The sequence below is a fragment of the Gymnodraco acuticeps genome, unplaced genomic scaffold (assembly GCF_902827175.1).
Source record: "Gymnodraco acuticeps unplaced genomic scaffold, fGymAcu1.1, whole genome shotgun sequence".
NCBI classification, from domain to species: domain Eukaryota; kingdom Metazoa; phylum Chordata; class Actinopteri; order Perciformes; family Bathydraconidae; genus Gymnodraco; species Gymnodraco acuticeps.
The window spans coordinates 1,642,925-1,664,603 of NW_022989913.1; the positions used below are offsets into that span (position 1 = coordinate 1,642,925).

At 43.6% G+C, this 21,679-nt stretch overlaps 1 protein-coding gene across 28 annotated transcripts in view; it reads right to left on the reverse strand.

Moving 5' to 3' along the window:
* Window positions 1-21,679, reverse strand: part of LOC117541926 (receptor-type tyrosine-protein phosphatase F) — a 173,924-nt gene that overhangs the window by 18,911 nt on the left and 133,334 nt on the right. For 9 of the 28 annotated variants that reach the window (XM_034209273.1, XM_034209429.1, XM_034209413.1 and 6 more), the window contains 8 exons: window positions 21,355-21,433; window positions 19,616-19,840; window positions 11,499-11,653; window positions 10,088-10,102; window positions 8,112-8,224; window positions 5,827-5,859; window positions 4,099-4,196; window positions 66-201 (listed from right to left, as the gene is read on the reverse strand). In XM_034209273.1, the coding sequence (XP_034065164.1) occupies window positions 66-201; window positions 4,099-4,196; window positions 5,827-5,859; window positions 8,112-8,224; window positions 10,088-10,102; window positions 11,499-11,653; window positions 19,616-19,840; window positions 21,355-21,433 (854 nt within the window). The remainder of the gene's footprint in view (window positions 1-65; window positions 202-4,098; window positions 4,197-5,826; window positions 5,860-8,111; window positions 8,225-10,087; window positions 10,103-11,498; window positions 11,654-19,615; window positions 19,841-21,354; window positions 21,434-21,679) is intronic. The other 19 variants (XM_034209444.1, XM_034209485.1, XM_034209436.1 and 16 more) reach the window with 11 other exon arrangements.

Sequence of the window (21,679 nt, forward strand, 5' to 3'; positions counted from 1 at the left end):
TGTAGGCATACTAAATGTCATTGGTATTTGTGAAGTATGTCGATGTGACGGGGCGGAGAGGTTACCTGAGCCCTTACCATCAACAGAGGTGAGCACCACTCTGGAGTGGTCATAGGCGATGACGTTTGCATAGCGATTCTTTGGCTTGTTGACTTCCATGTTGGAGTTCTCCCAGGTAAACTGCTGCCCCGGATCAACGGACTGTGAGAGAGGGAATGAGAGAATAAGAGACAGGAAGATGGAGAGAGAGAAAAAAAACAGAAGCACAAAGGAGGCTCTTGAGTGTTACACGGATAAAAGGTAGCAAGACAGAAAGAGTGTAAGTACACTTATTATACTTTCTGCTGTCACCCATTCAATAGCAGTATACTGTGGTCAACAAAGCCTTTAAATGGAACATGTACCCACATCATGTCTCTTGAAAAGCCACAGTAGAGTGCTACAAGTGCTTTTATACAGTGTAGGAGATTGTGCAGAGTAAAGCTATTAGATAACAATGGCCCCTTTTTTTTATTCCGCAAAAAATATCCGCTGTTGTTTTGTTGCTGAACTAAACTACGCCACTCTCATTCTACACGGGTGTGTGATTTTAGAAAGCATTAAAGGAAGCAAAAGAGGAGTGACTCGTAACAAAAAAGCACTTGGTGTAGTGTGTGTTTGCAAGTTTAGTTCTGCCCTGCCGGTTTTCCCTTTTTCACAGACGTTAATTCGGCTCTGTGACTATCTCCACTGCTGGTTACGAGGCTGAGCAACTATGCCCCCAAAATCCATCTCTGTACCTTTTATACTGAACAGCGAGGCAGACGAACGGCACCACCTTAAACAGGCTGTGTGAAAGAGGCTAAAGTGTCATGTTGCCGCATCACTGCAACTACAACAGGTTCATTATTTGCATGACATTAGATGCCTTGAATGCTAATGAGGAATAAACGGTTTCGTGATTTAAATCAACAACAACTAGAAAGAGCCACCTTCCACGGATTGTTTAAACAGGGCAAACATATTCCTCCAATTCCTAATGCCAACATGATGAACATATAGATTTCAGCTGGGACACGAGTAAAGGTTTCGGCTAAGCTTGCAGGCGACCACAAACACTCATCCTCTCCCTCTAGGGCGGTCCTATCGAATTACCTAATTCTGAGAAGTCACATGCATGATTTCCTGTGGTAACCATTCAACTTCTCATCCTCTGTCTTTCTTTCTTCCTCATCTTCTATTTCTGTTGCCCTTTCCTATCTTGTATTTTGGTTCCAGCCTCTCCATGTTATCCTCTCTGTTTCTAACCCCTTGGTTCTTACGTCATTTGTCTCCCGGGCTGAGACGACAGTAGACTGCATACATATTGATCGGGGGAGATATGTGATGGCCTCCCATCCCTTGGCTCGATAATGTCACAGAGTCTCTTGTTATTCCGAATCGATCTCCCTCGGCTCACACCGGAACCATGTCCACTAATTCCCCAGACCTTTCGCCTCGCAAATCCAGCAGGAGTCAGAATGACACCTTTGAAAATCCTTCACTTACTTAACAGAGCTGTAGCACTAATTTAATTATTAGAGGTTATCTTGTGTCAAAGCGGGACAGCTCACTCATAATAATCATAATTATTGGATTATGATAAACTAGAGGGCACAGGGTGAGGCCTGGAGCGTGTGGAGATTCAGATCCAGGGCCATAAAGTGATGAGCAATGTAATATTTTTAACACTGGAGTCCTAAGCTAGACTTGATAAATGTGTGGTTTGTCTAATTAAAACAATCAAGATACTTTAAGTTAATTTGTAAATCACAAAGTACAGGAAATTAGCTTTTAATTGCTCTCCTGTGACAACAGTTACTTTTCAGTTATCACTATCTATCTTGTCTTATTACGTAAAGTGACACCTAGAATCGGTTATATACAAGCTTTGTTATATTCAAAGTTAATTGCCAGAGAAAGTCATGTACATGATATTTGTCTTCGAACTAAATATGAAAAATGTGTAGTGCTCATATACAAGAAATGTTCCACTACAGCTCCAAATTGCTCAGCACTAAGAGTCATGCGGGTATAGGCCTGTTGCTGCTGATGAGCTCAGCATTGCCAATTTTCTCAGTCCGTGCCCGCCAGTAAGAAGACAACGATTTAATTTGCAGTCAAAAAAAGTCATAGCCATTTGAAAGCTCAGTGAACACAGCAGGCACACTAGGCTCATGACAACTGGTAAACAAGTTAGATAGAGATGCTAGAAAGAGGTGAGAAGCAAACGCCCAAGGTATTCTCGCTGACATATTGGAAACGCTTTCAAATGGACATAATGATGCTATGACGACTGCAGCGTGATGTTGCTTCCTGCGTTAAAGAAACAGTCGGGGGGGGGGGGGGGGGGGGGGGGCGGGGGCTGAAGCATGCCTGATTGTCAAATTCTGCTCATTACCCGCTGTGCACATTGCTCAGTGTTATGTGGACTGGCGTTGGTGGCTAAGGAAGTGTCATTCCGCCTAAAACATCGGGGAGAGGAAGTGGTGAAGCCTCTATAAATTCTGTTCCTTTGGGTAAGGCTCAACGCGAGCAGCCGGCGAACGTGACAAAGCGCTGTGAGCTCCGCCTCGGCTGGCACAGAGATAGTGGGCCATCTGCCGGGCCATGGAGGGGGTCTTCCCTGGCTTGGAATGACTTGCGGAGAGGGAACGGGGCTGGGCCGGTTGCCTGCAGTCATACAAGCCACTTCCAGGGCCTGATTCGTTTACACTAACTCAACAGGCTGGGAGGGTGATGTGCTGGATGGCTCTGAGTAACACAAGACAGCACTTAACTGAGTGCAGACTTTTACCACGGCCTAATTATCTCCCCAGTTAATTTGATGGCGAATCACTTCAATATGTTTTACATCATATCATATAAACTGTATTGTCATATAAGTATTTTTCTACACATTATAATGGCTCCTTCTTACAGATTATATTCAAAATTATACTTGTTTTAGTCTACCCTCACTGATATAAAGGAGGTTGAAAAGTATTAGAAACACCTCTCAGTATGACAATCACCACAAAAAGACATTGAAGTCAAAGTAATGCCACTCCAGCAGTTTCAACAAAAACGTGGCACCCTAACCTTCTTGAAGGTAGGATTTGCATGGTTGTTAAATTAGAATACATTAGTTTTTGTACTACAATTAAGACAAGCTCATGCATGAAATCTGAATTAATTTAATTCACCTCATTCATGCAAGACCAAACACTCAATAACATTGGATGTTATTGTAAGCACCATATAAGGTTGTAAATTATTTTTCTTCATTGTGACAATGGCACAGGGTTTATAACAATAATGTAAGTTTATGGAATAAATGTTATTTTCACATTTTTAACAGAGCATTAATAAAGGTTTGGCTTGTGGTGATGCTGGAGGATAGGTCATGAGGTCACCAAAATAAATTAGCTGTTCCTCTGGGGAGTTCGAAATTAAAGAGCACATTTCATGCTGTAGCAACACATACTGTACACACTTTTTAGGTGAAAGTAAAAAAAATATGTCTACAATTGTTCCAACGGCCAGGCTGACCCATCAATGTGAGGAATAGAGCTGATTAGACAAAACGGATCGAACGGTCAGAACAAATAAATAAAAGACGGCTCTTGTTTTTCTGTATTCTAGGATGCCTTTTCTCTTCACCTGGCCTTGCTTCGTCCCCAAACCCACTATGTGCCACTTTAAATGTAAATGTGCTCCCTTTTTTCTCTCTAGTAAGAACACTGACAAGAGATAATCCCTCACCGAGTTGCAATGGGGAGACCGCCTGCAAAATAACATTTTCGGGGGAAACATCAAGACGCACACAGATTGCTTAAGCAACTCGCCACCTGCTAGTTTTGTGAGAAAGCATCTTGCAGCATTCATTGTAAGTGTGAGTTTCCTGGTGGGATTGGTAATAGAGTTGTAAAAATGACTGAAACATTTCTGTGAAAGAAGTCTTTCATAATCCATTAGAATACATGCATATGGGATCAAAGAGGCATAATGACAACAATTCCTTTCAGACAAAATAACAATGAAACTCATGTATATGCTTCAAAGGGACACTTTCATACATTATGAGTGCACGGGTCTTACCTCATACTCCTGGGAAAAGCGGAGGCCGTCATTGGCCTTCAGTCGCTCTATGTGGTCGGCCAGGTCAGTGACAGGAATGGGTGGGTGTTCCCTCATTCCTGGGAAAGGAAGAGGAACAGGGGGAAAGACAAAGAAAAGAGTGAGACCGAGCTGTGCCTACACCAAACACGCACATCGACACAAACTATGGTTGGACCACGGGGTGAATGAGGCTGCCGGTGGGACCATGAGGTGGCTGTGTAACGGTGAAGAGAGTGCACTTTGTTCAACAATGCATGAAGAAAGAGAGAGAGAGAGAGAGAGAAGAGAGAGGTGAGAGAGAGAGAGAGAGAGCTCAAAAGTTGAAACAGGCTGGTGACATTTGTTGATGTCGTCATGCTAAGTGAGGAGGACAGAGGTGGGGTGGGCACGGCGATGCACATGAGTGACTGGGTGAGCATGCTCCTGGAGGGAAGCATGAGGCAGACATCGCTCTGATTCCACAACACTCAATTGGTGGCAGAGGTGGAATCAGAGCAAGAACCCACAAGTCTCTACAAATCAGTCACACTTTCACTTCCCACAGAAGAAAAAGAAACTCACTGGTCATCAGCCAAAACTCATTTCTTTGAAAACCTCTTTCCTTACAATAGACTATCTTACGGCCCAGCCTGGAGTGCTTGGGCTGGATTAATCCAACAACCCTCCCCCTGTCATTCTCTAGATTTCTCATCGAAGAGTTATTGGACGATTTATTGCTAATCTACCGACACAAATTCCCTCTGTGCCTCTGAACTTGGCAAGGCTCTGTGCTTAAACGGATTGCTGGGAACTTGCCTTGTGTGGTAAAAGTCACTGTATGCGACGCATGAAGAGGCTCTAAAAAGGTATACACGGAACCTCATTAATGTAGCATAAAGCCTTCAAGCCAAACAATCGTGCCTGTGGCTGAGCGCATCTGTAAGGTTATGGGTCATTTTTGATTTATTTAGCCTTTATTTATACAGGTGTAAAATCTCATTGAGATACAAGGTCTCATTTTCAAGAGAGACCTGTCACTACCACACAAAGTTACAGACAGACAGGACACTAAACACAGAGGCAACACTAAAATACAACATCGTAAAAAAAGTAGTCATTGAAATCCATATACAGTTATAGCAGGTGCAAACACCCACAGATGATTTCTCCAGCTTTTTTAAAATGAGTTTAAAATCCGTGATCAAACTGGTCAGCTTAAATTCCTGCTTTTAGATGAGCAACAGCTGTAAGCTCATTTATGCTGTAATGCTAATGGATAATGGCTGGTAACTATGGCCACTGCACAAGATGAAACCTGACCAATTACACTAATTTAATACTGTAATTGCACTGAGGGACCTATGAGCACATTAACATCAGTGTGTATGTGTTTGTGCATGTTCACCCAGGTCTTCTACAGCCGTGTTGTTGCTTAAATGGAGAGTGAAGCCATAGATAATAAGGCTAATGCACAGCAAGAGTAACTGTCCGCACTGCTCAACTATCCATGAAACCATCTAGTCCTCTGCTTCCGCACCAAAAAGGTGTCGTGGGAGGTTCCCAGCTAAAGAGAGGACCTCGCTGCATCCTTGGAGCGCCAGAGGCTACAAGCTTGTGGGCTTGTGATGTCTGTCAGGGGGCAACGGGGGAATGGGATCAGGAGAGAGTGAACAGGGAGGGGAGACTGCATGTGTGGGAAATACACAGTAGGTGAGAGAGCAGACTAACTTGGAGTGTTGGGGCAGCGATGAGAGCTGGGACCTGTGGAGAGAGGAGAGTGAAGGAGGGAGGAAGAAGAACACTCAATCAATGAGGAAGACTCAGGATCTGACCAGGGCCCAACAGTATCTGCAAATAACCTTTCAAGCTGGTTGGAGAACGCAGCAGGTGGTGTTGGATCTCAGGACAATTCAAGCAGTGTTGTTTAGGATGTTTATCAGAACCCTGCATTTATAACACTCCCCTGCGACCGCTTAGTGGGAACTAACTACTGAACACCGGGCATTACATGTTCATTTTTAGAGGGAATTTTTACTTTATGGGTGCCTTTTCATTGCTTCAGTCATCATTTTGATGGAAATCAGTTATGATAATAACAATGAAGTAATTACTGAGATATGGGAACATGAACAGCACTTCACTTTATTTGGAGGTCGAATTAAATTTAGTGCACCCAAAATGTTGGTAATATCCCCTAATTGAATATTAAAATAGTTATTTGTGACCACTTACTGTAAATTGCCCTACTGCATATACCACTCGCTGTATCTGAAGTGAAACACATTTGATCCTAGTAAGGTATTTGCAAATACTATCTGAACCAGGTCTGGCAAGGATAAAGCAGGTCAGTTACTCAAAGAACCGCACGTCTGCTGCTGAAGTGTCAAAAAGGGCCGCTGCAGTCTCTTCAGCAAACATGCTAGACATGAGCGGCAATTGGCTAGACCACTTAACAACACTCAGAATCAGAGCAGGAACGTTCACCTTCTGTGGATGAATCAAAGGGAGAAAGAGCTAGAGGACAAAAGAATGGACGGTTCAATATTTGCTCGGCTCAACCTTGGAATCTCAACCGTTTTCACAAGCTAAACACAGCCTTGGTGATTTTTTGATCACCACTCATGAAGCAAAACAGTGAGGGGGAAAGGGGTTGTCAAGATGTTGATGTACAGAGAGAGAGAGAGAGGGACAGAGAGTGAGAGAAAGAGAGAGAGAGCGATTACCCTACAGGGAAAATGGAAGACAAAAGAGGAAAGAGGTGGAGTACTGTTTAATTCCTCTGCAGGGGTTCAAAGGGGCTCTGTGTGTGTATCTGTGTGTACAGCGAATGGGATATTTAATAACCCGTGAGAAGGGACACACACACACACACACAGAAAACACACAGAAACGCGCACAAGCGCGCGTGCAACAAGGTTGACATTTTCTCTCAGCTCCATTGTTCCCTCCGCCTGGCTCACCTTGACATCAGAGGCAGCAGGACTCATTACCAGCTAGGGGGAATGAAAGGAGCTGATGGAGGGAGGAGGAGCGAGGACCAGGGGAGGAAGGAGGAGATCAGGAAGAAAAAGGAAGAAGGCTGATGCTGAGGCGGGCGCCCTGACAAACCCCCCCCCCCCCGCTGTGCGTGGATGGAATGTGAATGCACTCTGACTCCATTACCGTCCAGCACTCGCTGTGATGGTGAACGTGATTTGTTTATTTTCTCTTATTGACACATTTTTCTTTTTTTGAGAGCTGGTCAGATTTACAGCCTGAGGATGAATAACAAAAATATGAATTTCAGACGGCAACACCTGCTACAAAGCACTAATAAACAAAAGATCCATCAAAAGAACAGCATTGCAGGAGTAGATTGCTTTTGGAAAAGCTGTATAGAGTTTTGTTGATAAAAGGGAAACATCATTCCGAAATGCAATATCTACTTTTTGAGGGGAAACAAGCTAGAAAGTACATGATACTTAGAAACCCTGTTAAATGAATTCCCTTTAGATATTTCCCTTCAGCAGAGAAGAAAGGATGATCTGATGAATTTCAGGGAGGATTTTCATTTTGGAATGAAGCTGTTTGAAATCCTCAGTCAAACAGCAGCATACCATTTTTACAATTTTGTAATGAAAGACTGACTGAACCAAAACACCTGATTAAAACGCACACACTTAATATACAACCAAGTTGCCCAATACAACTTTCCTCAGTTTATCACTATGGCGCTAAGAGCAATTGAAGGTTGATTATGTTTCCATGTCATATTGGAATTATGATGACTTCATGATACCCACTTGTAAATACTGTTCATGTCAACAAGTTGTAAATGTGATGGTTTTGTATTGTCATAACATAGTATTTTAATCCTGACACAACCATCAAATTGTCAACAGGAATCTTTCCATCTCTATCAGCCATCCTATATGTCATGAACGCTGAAGTTTATTTTAGGGTAGTTGCTGAGGTAAAGAAGTAAAGTTGCCATATGTGGCTACATGTACGATATTTTGACCGTTGTTTATTACCTGGGGTCTGGTAGTTGAGTCTTCTCATCTCCACTGGGTCGGAGGAGTTGGCCAGCAGGGAGTCTTTAACCCCACCTGATTGCTCATCTTTAGGTAGGGGAGACGCCCGCTTCCTGAGGTGGCAGAAACAGACAGTAAGGTGTTAAACACATCATACCAACAACACCTACATGCATCAACTTCTCAAGCTAACTGCAAGTGAAATGACACATTTGATGAGGTTAATGGTTCTCAAAACTTGTTCTGAGGACCAGGAATTCAAGAGACACTAGTTACCAGGGCATCAGCCTCAGTTTGCCAACTGGAGGTTAATGTGTTTGAAGAAACGCAATCATTTTCCTGGAGTGGCAAAGGTTGGGTTTGTTTGCTGCTGGATAGGTGACAGCTGCTATGCGGGTATGTGTACATGAGTGTGTGTGTTTGAGTGTAGACAATATTTAATTGTGTGATTTTAGCTGCTGTGTGTGTGTGTGCTAACAACACATTGTGTTTACTGCTTTCCAGATTGAGAGGGAAACAGGCGGATGCTGTAATTAGCTCATCAGCTGGGTGGCACAACACTGGGTAATTAGACCGGTTCTGCAGCACCTGCGCTGCCAGACCCGGCCTAGCTGAGTCTAGCACAGCACAGAACTGAACAGCTCGGACTGGCTCGGCTCAGTCGACCGTAGCGTTGTCCATGAGGCGGAGATAGGAACAGAAAAACGCAGCCTGCCTGTATTCTAATGTTCAGACAGCCGGCATCTGCTGACATACACACACAAGCAGGCACACAGATGCATGCTTTCCCATCTCTGTCACAACTACACACACTCTCAAAGATACAGCTGCAGACTCACAAGCCTTCTGACTGCAAATGGAAATGGGCGGAAGGAACCATCAGGGCGCCCTGTGGAAATTTCACATCTCATTGCACTCCATTTGCAAGTGGCAAGTGTGGGTTTTAGGCAGGAGCAGGGCCTTCTGTTGAAGCCAGGCGTGGTGAGAATACATAAAGCTGGCGGTGCACACACAGCTTTAAAACAGTCCACCTCAGCCCTGGGGCCCGGGCCTCACCACCACCTGTTATCTTATGCTGCAGCGGCTTAAGCTAATGCTAGCAGCGTGACGGGGCCGTATCCGGTTTTCCCAGAGATCACGACTGGTGCTAAGCTCGGCTGTGGGGAGGGGGGCAGAAAAGTTGGGCATGTGTGATCTGTTCTCCAGACCCCTCATCTCTCCGTCTGACCCAATCAGATGCCAATCTACATCACACTTTAGTGCTGAGCTAAAGTAAACACGGCAGCAATCTGAATGGGGTTATTCATCTCAGGCTGAAAGTGAGGGTTAAGACGTGTGAGAATGTAAGTATACCCAAACGTATACACACACGCACAGTGCGAGTGTGTGTGCAGAACAGAGTGTGCTTAATGAGGATAGAACAGGGCCCTTTGTTGAACCTCCTGCCATGAGGAAGCAGGGAGAGGGGAAAAAAAGGCTAAAAGTGGAGGAATGGGTCTCGGTGGAAAATGTCAGCTTAAAAGATGGGAACGTTTCTTTTACAGCAGTTTCCCAGTCTGGCATTTAGTTCTCAATGGCCATTCAGCAGCAGGTGATGCCTTGGCATATTCAGATGGGGCCAATCGTGGTGGGGTGTGCTGACACTGGCTGGATAATGAGACACAGCACGGAGACAAACCATGGCAGATCCGAGGAGGAACATTTGCACTAGACGTGGAACATGCGCTGCTACACAGACGTGACCTAGGGGTTTCTTTGACCCCAGGTATCAACGACTGCAGAGTCAGCTGCTTCTCATCTCCTTCAATATGCACCAGATCAGATTAAAGACATTTCCTTTTATTTCTATATGAGAGGAGCTGAGAGGAAGCTGACCCTGCAAGAGCTGATGAATACCACCAAGTTCACAACACAAATGAAAGGGACTTGGGTGATGGTAGATGGGGTTGTGACTTATGTAACAGTGAAGTACCCACCTTTCCTGTTTGCTGCTTTCACAGAGGGCAAAAAGAGAGGGAGGGGTATTAATAGGTAATAGTTATCCATATGAACCTATAACTTCTTTACCCAGTGTTCTGCATCTGTACTATTTTCAGAAAGCTAGTTCCAGCTCTTCCAAAAATGTTAACCACATCTTGAAAGCACAGCGTAAAAAGTTATCTTAGCTGCACACTTTTTAGAATAACCTCATCATTGTTCCCCGCATGTATTAGTCTTGGCGTATATGTAGGTAGCAATAACAAGCCGAACTAGAGCGTTATTATTCCTGCACATTTACTGCCAGTCCACAGTGAAAAGGGCACACAGCCACCTCCCCACAGTCCCTCCTGTCGATCTGTGTCTACATGGAGAAAGAGCTTCCAGACAGAGGGTGTGCTACTCAGCAGTGTGCTGTCTCCAGGCCTATTATTAACCAGTCCCTTTGTAAGTGTGGCAGTATTGGCAGCCACGTAGCTGTCTGCAAGGCTGTGGATGGCAGGTCGGAGAATAGGTATGATATGAAATGGAGAGTTCATAATGAAGCAATCAGGGGAAAATAGGGAGGTGGGACTCAATAAGTCAATCTTTAAACTCTCATCTAGATGGTATTTCTTATAGCGTCCAAACCACATTAGGATTGTCTCCTCTGTAAAAATACTAACTAGCCTAGAGACAGGCCAAGTGGTTCATTAACTGATTAAATAATCGATAATCTTTATCAATTCCAAGTCATTCTTTAAGTGAGAAGCAACATTTTTATAGTTCCAGGTTGAGAGTCTAAAACCTACACTTTATAAAGAAATGTAAGTCAAAAGAAAAGAAAAATCAACAGTTAAGTAGAAGCCAGCAAATGTTTGAATGTGCTAGTTTTATAATGATCCATTTATCTGTACCACCCCAGTACCTTTCTGGCCTGCGTGTTTCCACGGTGTGCTGGACAGTGACGGCTTTTAAGAGATATTGACTGAGCTTTTAGTTAAGCCCTCTGTTGCAGCCTTCTGTTTATTTTTTAAATGACCAATGGTGGCAGCCAAAACACATTTCTCACTCCTAACTAAGGGTTTTTGACAGCCAAGCTGTGCTTTTCATTAGGGAGGCAACGTCAGCTGCCATTTAAAACTGACACTTCACGTTGTACTGTCAAAAAGGACTTCTTTCTCAATCTTTCATGGAGAAATTATGATTTTCTGAAAGACAAATGAATCTGCCTTTGGTTACTTTTCTCATCTTACTGTATATTACGGTAAGGAAATTGAATGTAACGGTCTGGTGTGAGCAGCCTGGTGCAGGAAGGGAGCACGCTCATTACCATTCCTGATGCAACCAAAAGAAACCAACAATCAAAAGTGTCAATGCAGTTCAACCTCACACAAACACAGAGGAGAGAGAATACAAATAACTTCTTACTTCTTAAAGAGCAGGATGGCGATGACGATTAAAATGATGAGGACCACAGCCAGCACCGGGCCCATGACCCACAACATTTCGGGTTGCTCCATATCCTGAGTTATGCTCGGAGAGGCCTGGATCAGGTCTGAATAGGGACTTGCTGAGAATGTCATCTGTGAGGGAAAAGAAAAAAGAGAAAGTGCAGGTGTCACTTTGGAGTATCAGATGTATGCAAGGTTTTCCCTTCTTATGGAAATGTACAGTAAGCTTTAGACTTCCTTAAAAGCAAAAAGCCAAGGAACGTGGTGAAGGTAAAGTCAACATTCAAAACATTTTTTTTTTATGGTTATTTATTTATTGTGTGATTGTTTATTTTATAAAGTTAGAATTTAATTTATTTCAAGTATACTGGCTAAGTGAATTGCTGTAGGTGCTTTTTACTACAATAGAAGCATCAACAGACTTATGGAAAACATAATCATTATCATTTTTATAATGATAATGGTTTTTGGTAGCACCACTGACACCACTTCTGTAGACCTGGGTTCCTTGCATCAGTACACCAAGCCCACCGTTACGAACCTTGGTATTAAAATGGACCGTGAACTCAAACTTGAGAGTCAGATTAAGTCGGTGGTAAAAACGAGCTTTTATCACCTGAGGCAGCTAGCCAAAGTAAAACCTTTTCTCTCCAGACAGCAGTTTGAGACAGTAATCCATGCCTTTGTCACCACCCGGCTGGACTACTGTAACTCTCTCTACATGGGGGTCAGTGGGTCCTCCCTCGCACGACTGCAGCGGGTGCAAAATGCCGCAGCAAGGCTCTTAACTGGCACACGGAAGTATGACCACATTTCCCCTGTTTTAGCTTCTCTCCACTGGCTGCCAATTTATTTTAGGATCCATTTTAAAATTCTTTTATTTACTTTTAAATCCCTAAATGGCATGACCCCACCATACCTTGCTGAGCTGCTACAGCATTACACGCCGAACCGCCCTCTCAGGTCAGCGGACCAACTGCTCCTGAATGTGCCTAAAACCAGGTCAAAGCTCTGTCGCGGCTCCCAAACTGTGGAACGCTCTGCCCCTGGAGATCAGACAGGCCTCCACACTGCCTGATTTTAAATCGCTTCTTAAAACCCACCTCTTGTCCTTAGCGTTTTAACATTTGGCATTTCAACATCTTTCAGAGTGTTGCTTTTTTGCATTTAAATTGTTTTTTGTTTTTACTTGTACTTGTTTTATGGTGTGTGAGCTGAGCTGTGTTACTTTTTTGTATGCTTTGTTTTATCTATTTGCCTGTACAGCACTTTGGTCTGGAGGTTTAAAGTGCTTCATAAATAAAGTTGTATTGTATTGTATTGTAATGATGATAAGACAAAGGGAACAACAATGTTTAATACATAAAACTAGCTTTGTTTTAGGGCTGCTCAATTAATCGTATTTTAATCGCAATTACGATTATGGCTTGCAACGATTACAAAAACAACGTGATTGAAATAAAACGATAATATTTGTATTATTATTATTACTTTTTTTAAACTTTTTTCAAAATTGTTTTTTCAGTTGAATTATACTTAAAGTTCGGGTAATCAACTGTTAAAAACATACTGTTCACATTTTTTTCTCCAATAAATTGATGTTTTCAAAGTAAATTGATAATCGTTTTTTAATAATCGTGATATCAATTATTGACCCAAATAATCGAGATTATGATTTTTGCCATAATCGAGCAGCCCTACCTTGTTTATTGTGATAAGAACAGGGAGACAAATGACCAAACTATCTGCACATTTCTAGTTACTGGCAGCCTGAGGATGAACTTGTTTCCTGTTAATGACAGACCATGGTTCCGGGATGCAGCAGAACGAGCCATAAAGCTATAGATCTAACTCAAGAGACACTTTCGCAAAAACAATAACCATCTCGGCTAATGAAGTTATGTTTCTATTAAAGCAGTGCATCCCGTTAGAGATGATGACAGAGCAGGTGTGAGACAGGAGAGTGAGAGAGGCAGGGGTGAGTGTGCATGTCCCTTGGCCGCTGAGATAAATGGAAGCACAGGAGAGGACTCATCTCTTCTTCATTAGTGTTCACACCGTGACGGAAGGGGAGGAGGAATAGGCGACGGTAAGGGTGCGTTTCCACCTTGGTTGTAAATGAGACCTCTCTATGCTACTTCGTCTTCCAATGACGGAGGGGGAGGAACGGAGGTGTGTGTGTGTGTGTGTGTGAGCGGAAGTCTGAAAAGTGGGTGCACGAGGGTACGCAGTATGGTGTTTTGAAGTGTGTGAAAAAGTCCAACTGCAAGAGAGCAAGGTGACAGAGGAGAAAGAGAAAGAGGGAGGTGTGAGGCGTCTGTCATTAGAGCTCAGCAGGCCTTCTATTGCACGACGATGGGAGACGCAGGTCCTGGAGGGGAGGGGGTTTACGGAGGGGGTTTACGAAGGGGCATGGGTGACAGATCGCAGCTCTGGAAGGGAATTGGTCTCCCAGCATGCAGCGGGAGTGGCGGGGCGGCAGGCAGCAGTAATCCGGATCATTAGCCGCACAGCAGCCTGCTCTTCGGCACACAGGCAGATATTAATTGGAAAGATAAGCTGAGATGGGCTCAAAGAGTTCTGCGTTCTGTCATATACTTCTGTTATCTCTCATACTCTTGGGCAATTGCCGTAAAAAAGGACAGTATGTGTGCGCGAGCATGTCTCAGCCGTGTACGTGCAAACCAGCATGCTCTGATATTAGGCCCTGGCACAAGATAATTCAAGTAGGAAAGTCACAGGAACAGATTGTTCCTATTACAGCGGTGGTATATAGAAGAAGAAATTGTTTTCATTTGTCTTTGTCTTTACACACACAAAAACACGCACCAGCCACATGAGACCATTTCTCTCTCGTCTCTGTGTGCCTGTGGGAGAACCGTATTATTTAAGAACAAAGAGAGAAGGCACAGCAGTGGGACACAGCTGATGTGACGACACCACAAGGCTTCCTGTTCCTTTGGGAGGGCCGAAAAAGGCTGTAGGATGTGTCCCTGCGGGGATCTCCTGGGAACTTTTTTCTTCATGGTGTAACAAATGACTGCAGCTGTGCTTTTAGAGAAGTAAAAGTGAGGAAGACATGAGAGAAGAGGGACAGAGGGAAAAAAGGGCTTTTTGTCTGTTGGTCACGGCCGAACACTGAGATCATCCATTTGAACGGGCCTAATATCTGATAAAAGCTCAGTCACGCAGCTCCTAATGCCTCGCAGAGTGGTATCACAATGGAGCGATGGTGCAGTGAAGGAATGTGTGAGACTGAGAGTGGGTGAGTCAGAGACAGTGAGAGTAAGTATATGTATATGCATAACACTCTGATTCAGTGTGTTTATGTACGTGAGAAGTAGGGTCATCTTCAGGTTAATAACATACCATTGTACAGTGCATAGCATTCAGATGCATATTTCACCACTGCAGATAGAGACCTTGAAATGATGTAACTGTAGCTAATTCATCTTGATAACATTAGATATTTGAATTATGGCAACAGGATTGTTTTTTGGCTCTTGTCTGTTTAAGCTGGAGCTGGTTCTCAGCTGAAGGGAGGTAAGGATAGACTTTCAGGTCAGGCTGACAATTTGTGAACTGTAATCAAGCTGCCACTCAATACTGAAGTGCCTTCTCAAACAGCAGAAAGTGATTACAGGTCTCCATTTTCTCAAGTTGCTTTAAAACATTGAAAACCAAAGCTCAATAGATTTGATAAAGGAAGCGAATACAACAAATATATTAGATTCTTATTTGATCACATCCTATTAAACCCCATCCCTACTTTTCTTTTTGTCGCTGCTTTTAATTGAACTATTCATATCTTAGACTGCACTGTAACTTTTATCCATGTACTTTTTCTTTTAATGTTTAATTGAACTATTCATATCTGAGACTGCACTGTAACTTTTATCCATGTACTTTTTCTTTTAATGTTTAATTGAACATTCATATCTTAGACAGCACTGTAACTTTTATCCATGTATTTTTTCTTTTAATGTTTATTTTATTAGCTTTTCTTTTTAATGACTGATTTTAAATGCCTTTTTCTTAATGTCTTTAATTTTTTGTAAAGCACTTTGAATTGCCTTGTGTTGAAAAGTGCTATATAAATAAACTTGCCTTGCCTTGAGAACAGACAGAGGAAATGAATGTGACTATATTTGTTAAAACTGCAGATGAGTATTATTACATTACTGTTTATACTTTATATAAAACTGTGGGCATTATAAGTTAATTCAATGGTAAATGGACTGTACTTGTATAGCGCTTTATCCAGTCTTTACGACCCCTCAAAGCGCTTTACATACTACATGTCATTCACTCATTCACACCCATTCATACAGAGCAGTGTACCTTACTCTAAGAACTAACATTCACACACATTCACACACCGTTGGCCATGCCATCGGGAGCAACTCAGGGTTAAGTATCTTGCCCAAGGATACATCGACATGTTGGGATCGAACCCACAACCTTCTGGTTGAAAGACGACCGCACTCCCTCCCGCACTCCGGCTGCTATTGATGTATAGCTTGTGTCAGTGAGAGAAAGTGTTTGATTGTGTGTAAAGACTGTACACTGATGTGTGTAAGAGCTTGTGTGTGAGCATCTCAAGATCCTTTTGAGCCTCCACAAGTGTGAGTATTGTCAAGGTAGCAACCACTGAGTGAGTAGTACGTGTATGATTGTAAGTGTTTGTCTGAGACAGCGTAAGAGAACAAGAGAGAGTGGGTGATAAGAGATGGCAGTGAGGAGACAGAGGAAGAGAGAGTGAGGCAGAGGTGTTATGGTAGTAGCAGTAAATGGAGCCTGCTATCTGGCCCGTGGGCTACACAGCTTCGCCAGTTAGCCGCTGCTCCGCCATCCCCAGAGCTCAGTATCCGCTAAGCGCAGAGGCACATTTGTTTCAACTCGGTGTGCTCCATGTCTCCTCAAAAGTGGCTTGAATGAGCTGCAGGGGTATGCGCCAGACAAACAAACAAGCAAAGACGCCCACACTCTTCTCATTGTTGTATGACACGGGGAAAGACAGCAAGACAAAGTGAGAAGGGAAAGAAATGGAGGTAACAAAGATGATAACATGTGTGATTAATGTCAGAAATGTGGCCTCGGGGTGTGGACTACCCTCTGCGATGACCCTTCTCCTTTTTACTGTAGTTCTCCCTTCTTATTTTTTTTCGGTTTGCCGTAGAAATCTCACATTTCCCTTTGGCGCTGTCTGAATACCACGCGTACAGATATCCAGAGGGATTGCTAGAGGGGGGCGCCGCCAGGAACAGAAGTGATACAGCACTGCTGGACATCACGTCGCCTATACTGCTACTACCCTTGTTGAAAAGTTGGGCTTATGCTCATGCTCTAGAAAAAAATTCTTCCTTCCTTGATATTGTTTGTCAAAGCCTTCTACATTTAAAAGAAGCCTGTCTTCCATGTTAAGGATGTTTTGAGCCCAGAGCACCAACAGAATTAGTGCTACAAAACCAATTCTCGTTAAGAGTGAGTGGAATATGAATGCCTGGATGACGGTGGTAAACACATCTCTGTTTTTGGTTTCTATCCACGCCATAAGCTCACCCTCTCCCTTATCAAAAGAAAAGCAGACATTAGCACACTCTTCTCCCCGAAACACTTCCTCTCATTCGAGGTTCACAGGCTGGACGGGACAACAATTATGCTTTCCTCTTTTCCTCTCCAAAACCACCCCTCCCCTCTTTCTCACATCACACAATATTTCATGCTACCTCCCTCCCTCCCTCACTTCTTGCATTAAATGATACTGTTTATACACACCCAGCATCTATCATCCCATTTCACACTTCCCCCGGCTTGTTTATCTGCCTTGGGTGCTGGGAAGACATGAAGGCACTTTCTTTTCCTTCTTCTCTCTCTCATCCTCATTTGCCTTCCTTCCTTCTCTTCTTCCCTCAAACCACTGCTGGCTGCTCGTGTCCATTGATATATGCGAGCTTATTAAGCCCTGGCGGTCCTGTTTGATCTACGCTGAGGGAGTTTGGTGGTGGCGAGGAAGTATAGTAAAGACACAAGTCATTTACTGCAGTTGTCTTATTCTCCAGGGTCTTGTGAAGATCTTGCTCGAGGCAGCTTCTGCCTGCCGCTCGATCTCGCTGCACGCTTTACCTTCTCTACCCGCTTTTGTTTGGTAATAAACGTTAGCAAGTGGCGCGTTGGGGGTGACAAAAACAAACACTGCTGTGGTATCTGAGTTTCCCAAAGAGGGCGGTTGGGGGATTTGTGCGGCGATCAATGACAGCCTGCCTGTACTCACCACCTTAGGATTCAGAACGTTTTCATGCACACAAGACATTGTAATGGAAGAAAAGAGATAATAAAGGTGTCAACATGCACTGCAGTTATCTTGTTAATGTTCATCCCAAATTACCTAGGCCGTTATTGAATTTTGTTCCTATCCCCTGCTATATTTTTTAACCATAATGGCATATTTGTGTGGAAATGTTGACACAATATAATGCTGCAGCCTGAAGAGAGTTTAAAAAAAAGAAGAAAATAAGCTGTCAGTTATTCCTTTTACTGTGCACATGTGTCTGATTTGTTACAAAAGTCTACTGTTCAGCTATGGATGTCAATTTACTCAGACTTTTCATCTCAGTCTCAGTGGATATCATTATTTTGAGTACAAGGATGCACTGCGACGAGTAACAATCTCTTCTCTAATCCCTGTCAGAGGGACACCTGCTCTGTCTCAAGGCTTTGGGGATGCACATGAGAACATATTAAAAACCTGGATATAAAACTGTTGGAATTCATCAGGGTGAATAATAACTTTCAGTGTTGCCCTGGTAACTGACCTTCTATAAACCTTTACCCCAGTTAAAGCTATAATCAGGTGTTTGATTTGCATGAATCTTAAGAAAAAAGATTACTGCAGAAAGGCGTCGATATCCAGGTTACTCAAGCGAAAGTAAGCACACTGATTGACTCACAATGTGAGTGAAGCCTGATTAATCTAAGCGATTTATGTTTGGAGCGGGGAGGGGGCTACACAGTTTAAAGAGGGGGAGTACACAGAAAAAGACAAATGTTGAGCGCCACTGATCCAACCTGGTGTGTCTGGCAGGTGCAGTGAGAGTGTTTGTGCAGCGATGGGGTTTAAGCATCTTCTTTGAAGTCAAGTGTATCATGGCTGCCCACTATAGCCTCCTTCACACCTCCCTCCCCTCTCAGAGCGAAGGAGTGTGGGATTATTGTGGGGGTTGGAGGCTTTAGGGACATTTAAAGCAGCATTTCAAGGGAATCAGGCCTGCTTTACAGACTCCCTAGGCCATGTGACTAGGCCCTTGTCTCCCTCTTAACTCCAGCCACAATAATCAATCTCCTCTGCTCTCTTCACGGTGGGGAAAGATGGGGAGAAGGAGAGAAACACAGGGAAGTGTGCAGAAGAAAAAGAGCTGAGAGGGAAGAGAGAAGAAAGAGAAAAAGGTGAAAAGTCTGGGATTTGGTTTCGGACATGGAGCGCTTGCTCTCTCCCCCTCTGTGGCTGCCCAGGGCCCAGCTGCTGAATATGCATGTCCGGGGTAGAGCAGGAGCCCAGAGCAATCGCAGACTCTCGTTTCTCCTGCAGTGAAGTTTACTCCAGACCATCCCATGGAGAGCTGGGCCTCCGTGTTAGTGCTGTTTGACGAGTGCATGGGGCCTCCACTTAAAAAGCCAAGAGCCTTGTATAAGCATTGTAAAGAGATCAGCGAGGGCCCTGCTGTATGTCGAAAAGGCAGAGCTCTCTGATGTCATTGTCGACTGATAAGGGTGTTATCAGGACAAGCTGCAGTGACTTTTAGAGGGGTATTAAAGGGTAAGTGGTTGTAAAACAACAACAATTTGGCTTGACACTTTGGCCATTATGGAAACGTTTAAGGGGCAGCCTGGTTAGAGGCTGAGGAAAAGTTACTCATTTGAATTGTTTGTCTGAAAAAGGGTTGAACAGAACAGGGCAGAGATAACTGAGTTTCAATCTCACAAATACAGGAGTGGCCTTTACACAGAAAGAAAGTATTATGAGTAATGCTGTTGAGATGGATTGCCTGTTCTGTCAGATAACGATCATTTTCATCACTTATATGTGTGTCTTACATAATTAGAAGTGCTGTCCGTCCCTTCGTTTCGGAGCACAGCCAGGACAAAGAAGAGATACTTCTGCGCTCCGGCCAGGGGTTTGTTGTAGAAGCCGTTGTTCATCTTCTCATCCCCCACGATGAAGCTGGTTGGCAGGGAGGCAAACTTGGCAGCGATGTAAGGCTTGGAGGAGTCCAGGTGACGTCGGCGCCTCAGTGCAGGGCCTTCACTGGACTTAAGCAGCTGTGAAGAAAACACAGAGAGCAAAGGTTAAGGTTGTATTTGTTAATGACTTAATATACTGCATCATAATGTAGGGTCAACCATAAATGGGAAACTGGGAAATAAAGGCTTTGTGGACGGTGTGTTAAAAAAAATCCTGTCTAATGTATGTATGTGTATTCATTAAAGGTGGGGTAGGTAATTTTGGAGAAACCAGCTCGAGTGCGTTAGAATTTGAAAATACACAACCGGAAAAAATCTGCCACTTCCTTACAGAGCCCCTCCTCCAACACACACGAACGCGCACATGACCAATGAGGGCACGAGATAAGTTTGTGCACAGATGGAAGGCTGACAGGCAGGTAGGCCATCCAGTTATTTTAGCCGGGCCGACTCAGATGATTGGTCGTGCTTTTTACAGCTCCACGGCTTCCACAGATGACATTTTTTAATGGATTTTGTGTCAAAGCACTTCAGATATTCTTTGTTATCGGGATGTTAAGAGCATTCCATGGAATATAACAAAAAGTGTATCTCGAGCCGGTTTCTCAAACTTACCTACCCCACCTTTAACTTCTCTCAATTTCTCTAAAGTCTTGGAAAAAAGAAAACACTTTTGCAGTCAGGTCTGGTATTTACTATGCATCCTAATAAAATATAATGAATCCACACAGCTAAAGTGCCCTTTGCTCTGTGCTATAACTTCTCTAACAATGCAGCCAAGTTACGAAGTGAGCAATTAGCACTTGCTCCAGCAGACAATGTCAGCATGACTGCCAGCCTGCTTAATAAATGAGCAGGGGCATACAGCACTGCAGCATTGTGTTTCCAGCAGCATTTGTTTTCTGTCAGTGATGTCTCATGTGCTGCGCCAGATGTAGCTTTATTAAATCATTATGTCGGAAGGAGGAGACAATGGACTGCTCAATGTTTAATGACTTAGGGAGTCTCTTGGTCTCTTCTGCTATTTTCTTCAGGGACTTCTTCTGGCGCTGCTTGAACAGTAGCGATCCAAACCAACGATCCTCACAGTTTACTTAAAAATGATGCTATTCACATTTAGGGATGTCATTTAGCTTGAATTCTCCTGTGGACGAGGAAGACCTTTATTCATGATAAAGAATAATAAATTAAACAATAATAAAGCAGTCATAAATCTTTATCCTCATCTGAATACCTTATGTAAGACTTTGTTTTAGCTGTTATTCCCTGAATATAAAGACTATAAAGAAAATATGGAACCAGAGCAGTCATTTGTTATTACTGTTTAGAAACATTTAGTTATAGACTTATTTCATGCTCTTGTATTCAGCAGATGGGTATTGTCTGCAGACCTGGCATCCAATCAGGACACTCCCCACCCGCCGAGTGAGTCATTGTCTCAAATCTCTCTGCCTTGCCACCCCCCCGCCTGAGCCTAGGAGGGTGGAGCTAATTAGCTACAACCAGTGACTTCCTAGCCAGTTGGAACAGGAGAAGCTATTGGTGACCTCTGACCTGGCACATTAGCCAATCAGCCACCGGCTGGCACTCACCTCGTCCAGGTCCATCTCGTCTGGATTCTTCCACTGCGGCGTTGACGGGGACACAGGCATTACCACGATGTAGTACCACCTGCCAAGAAAAATAAAGCCTGTGTGAAGACAGACTGGCTGAAGTACATACACGCTGAGATCAAAGCGTGCCAGGCGCATTAATAACACTATCAAAACATTTAGTAAGACAAAGTACTTTCGCTTTGCTGGGCTGCATTAAAAAAATTCGAGTGGTACAAGTGGGTCCGACCAAGGTCGAACACCGGCAGATTGTCACTGCATTCTCCAATTAATGTCTAATCACTAAGAACATCTGCCATGTAGA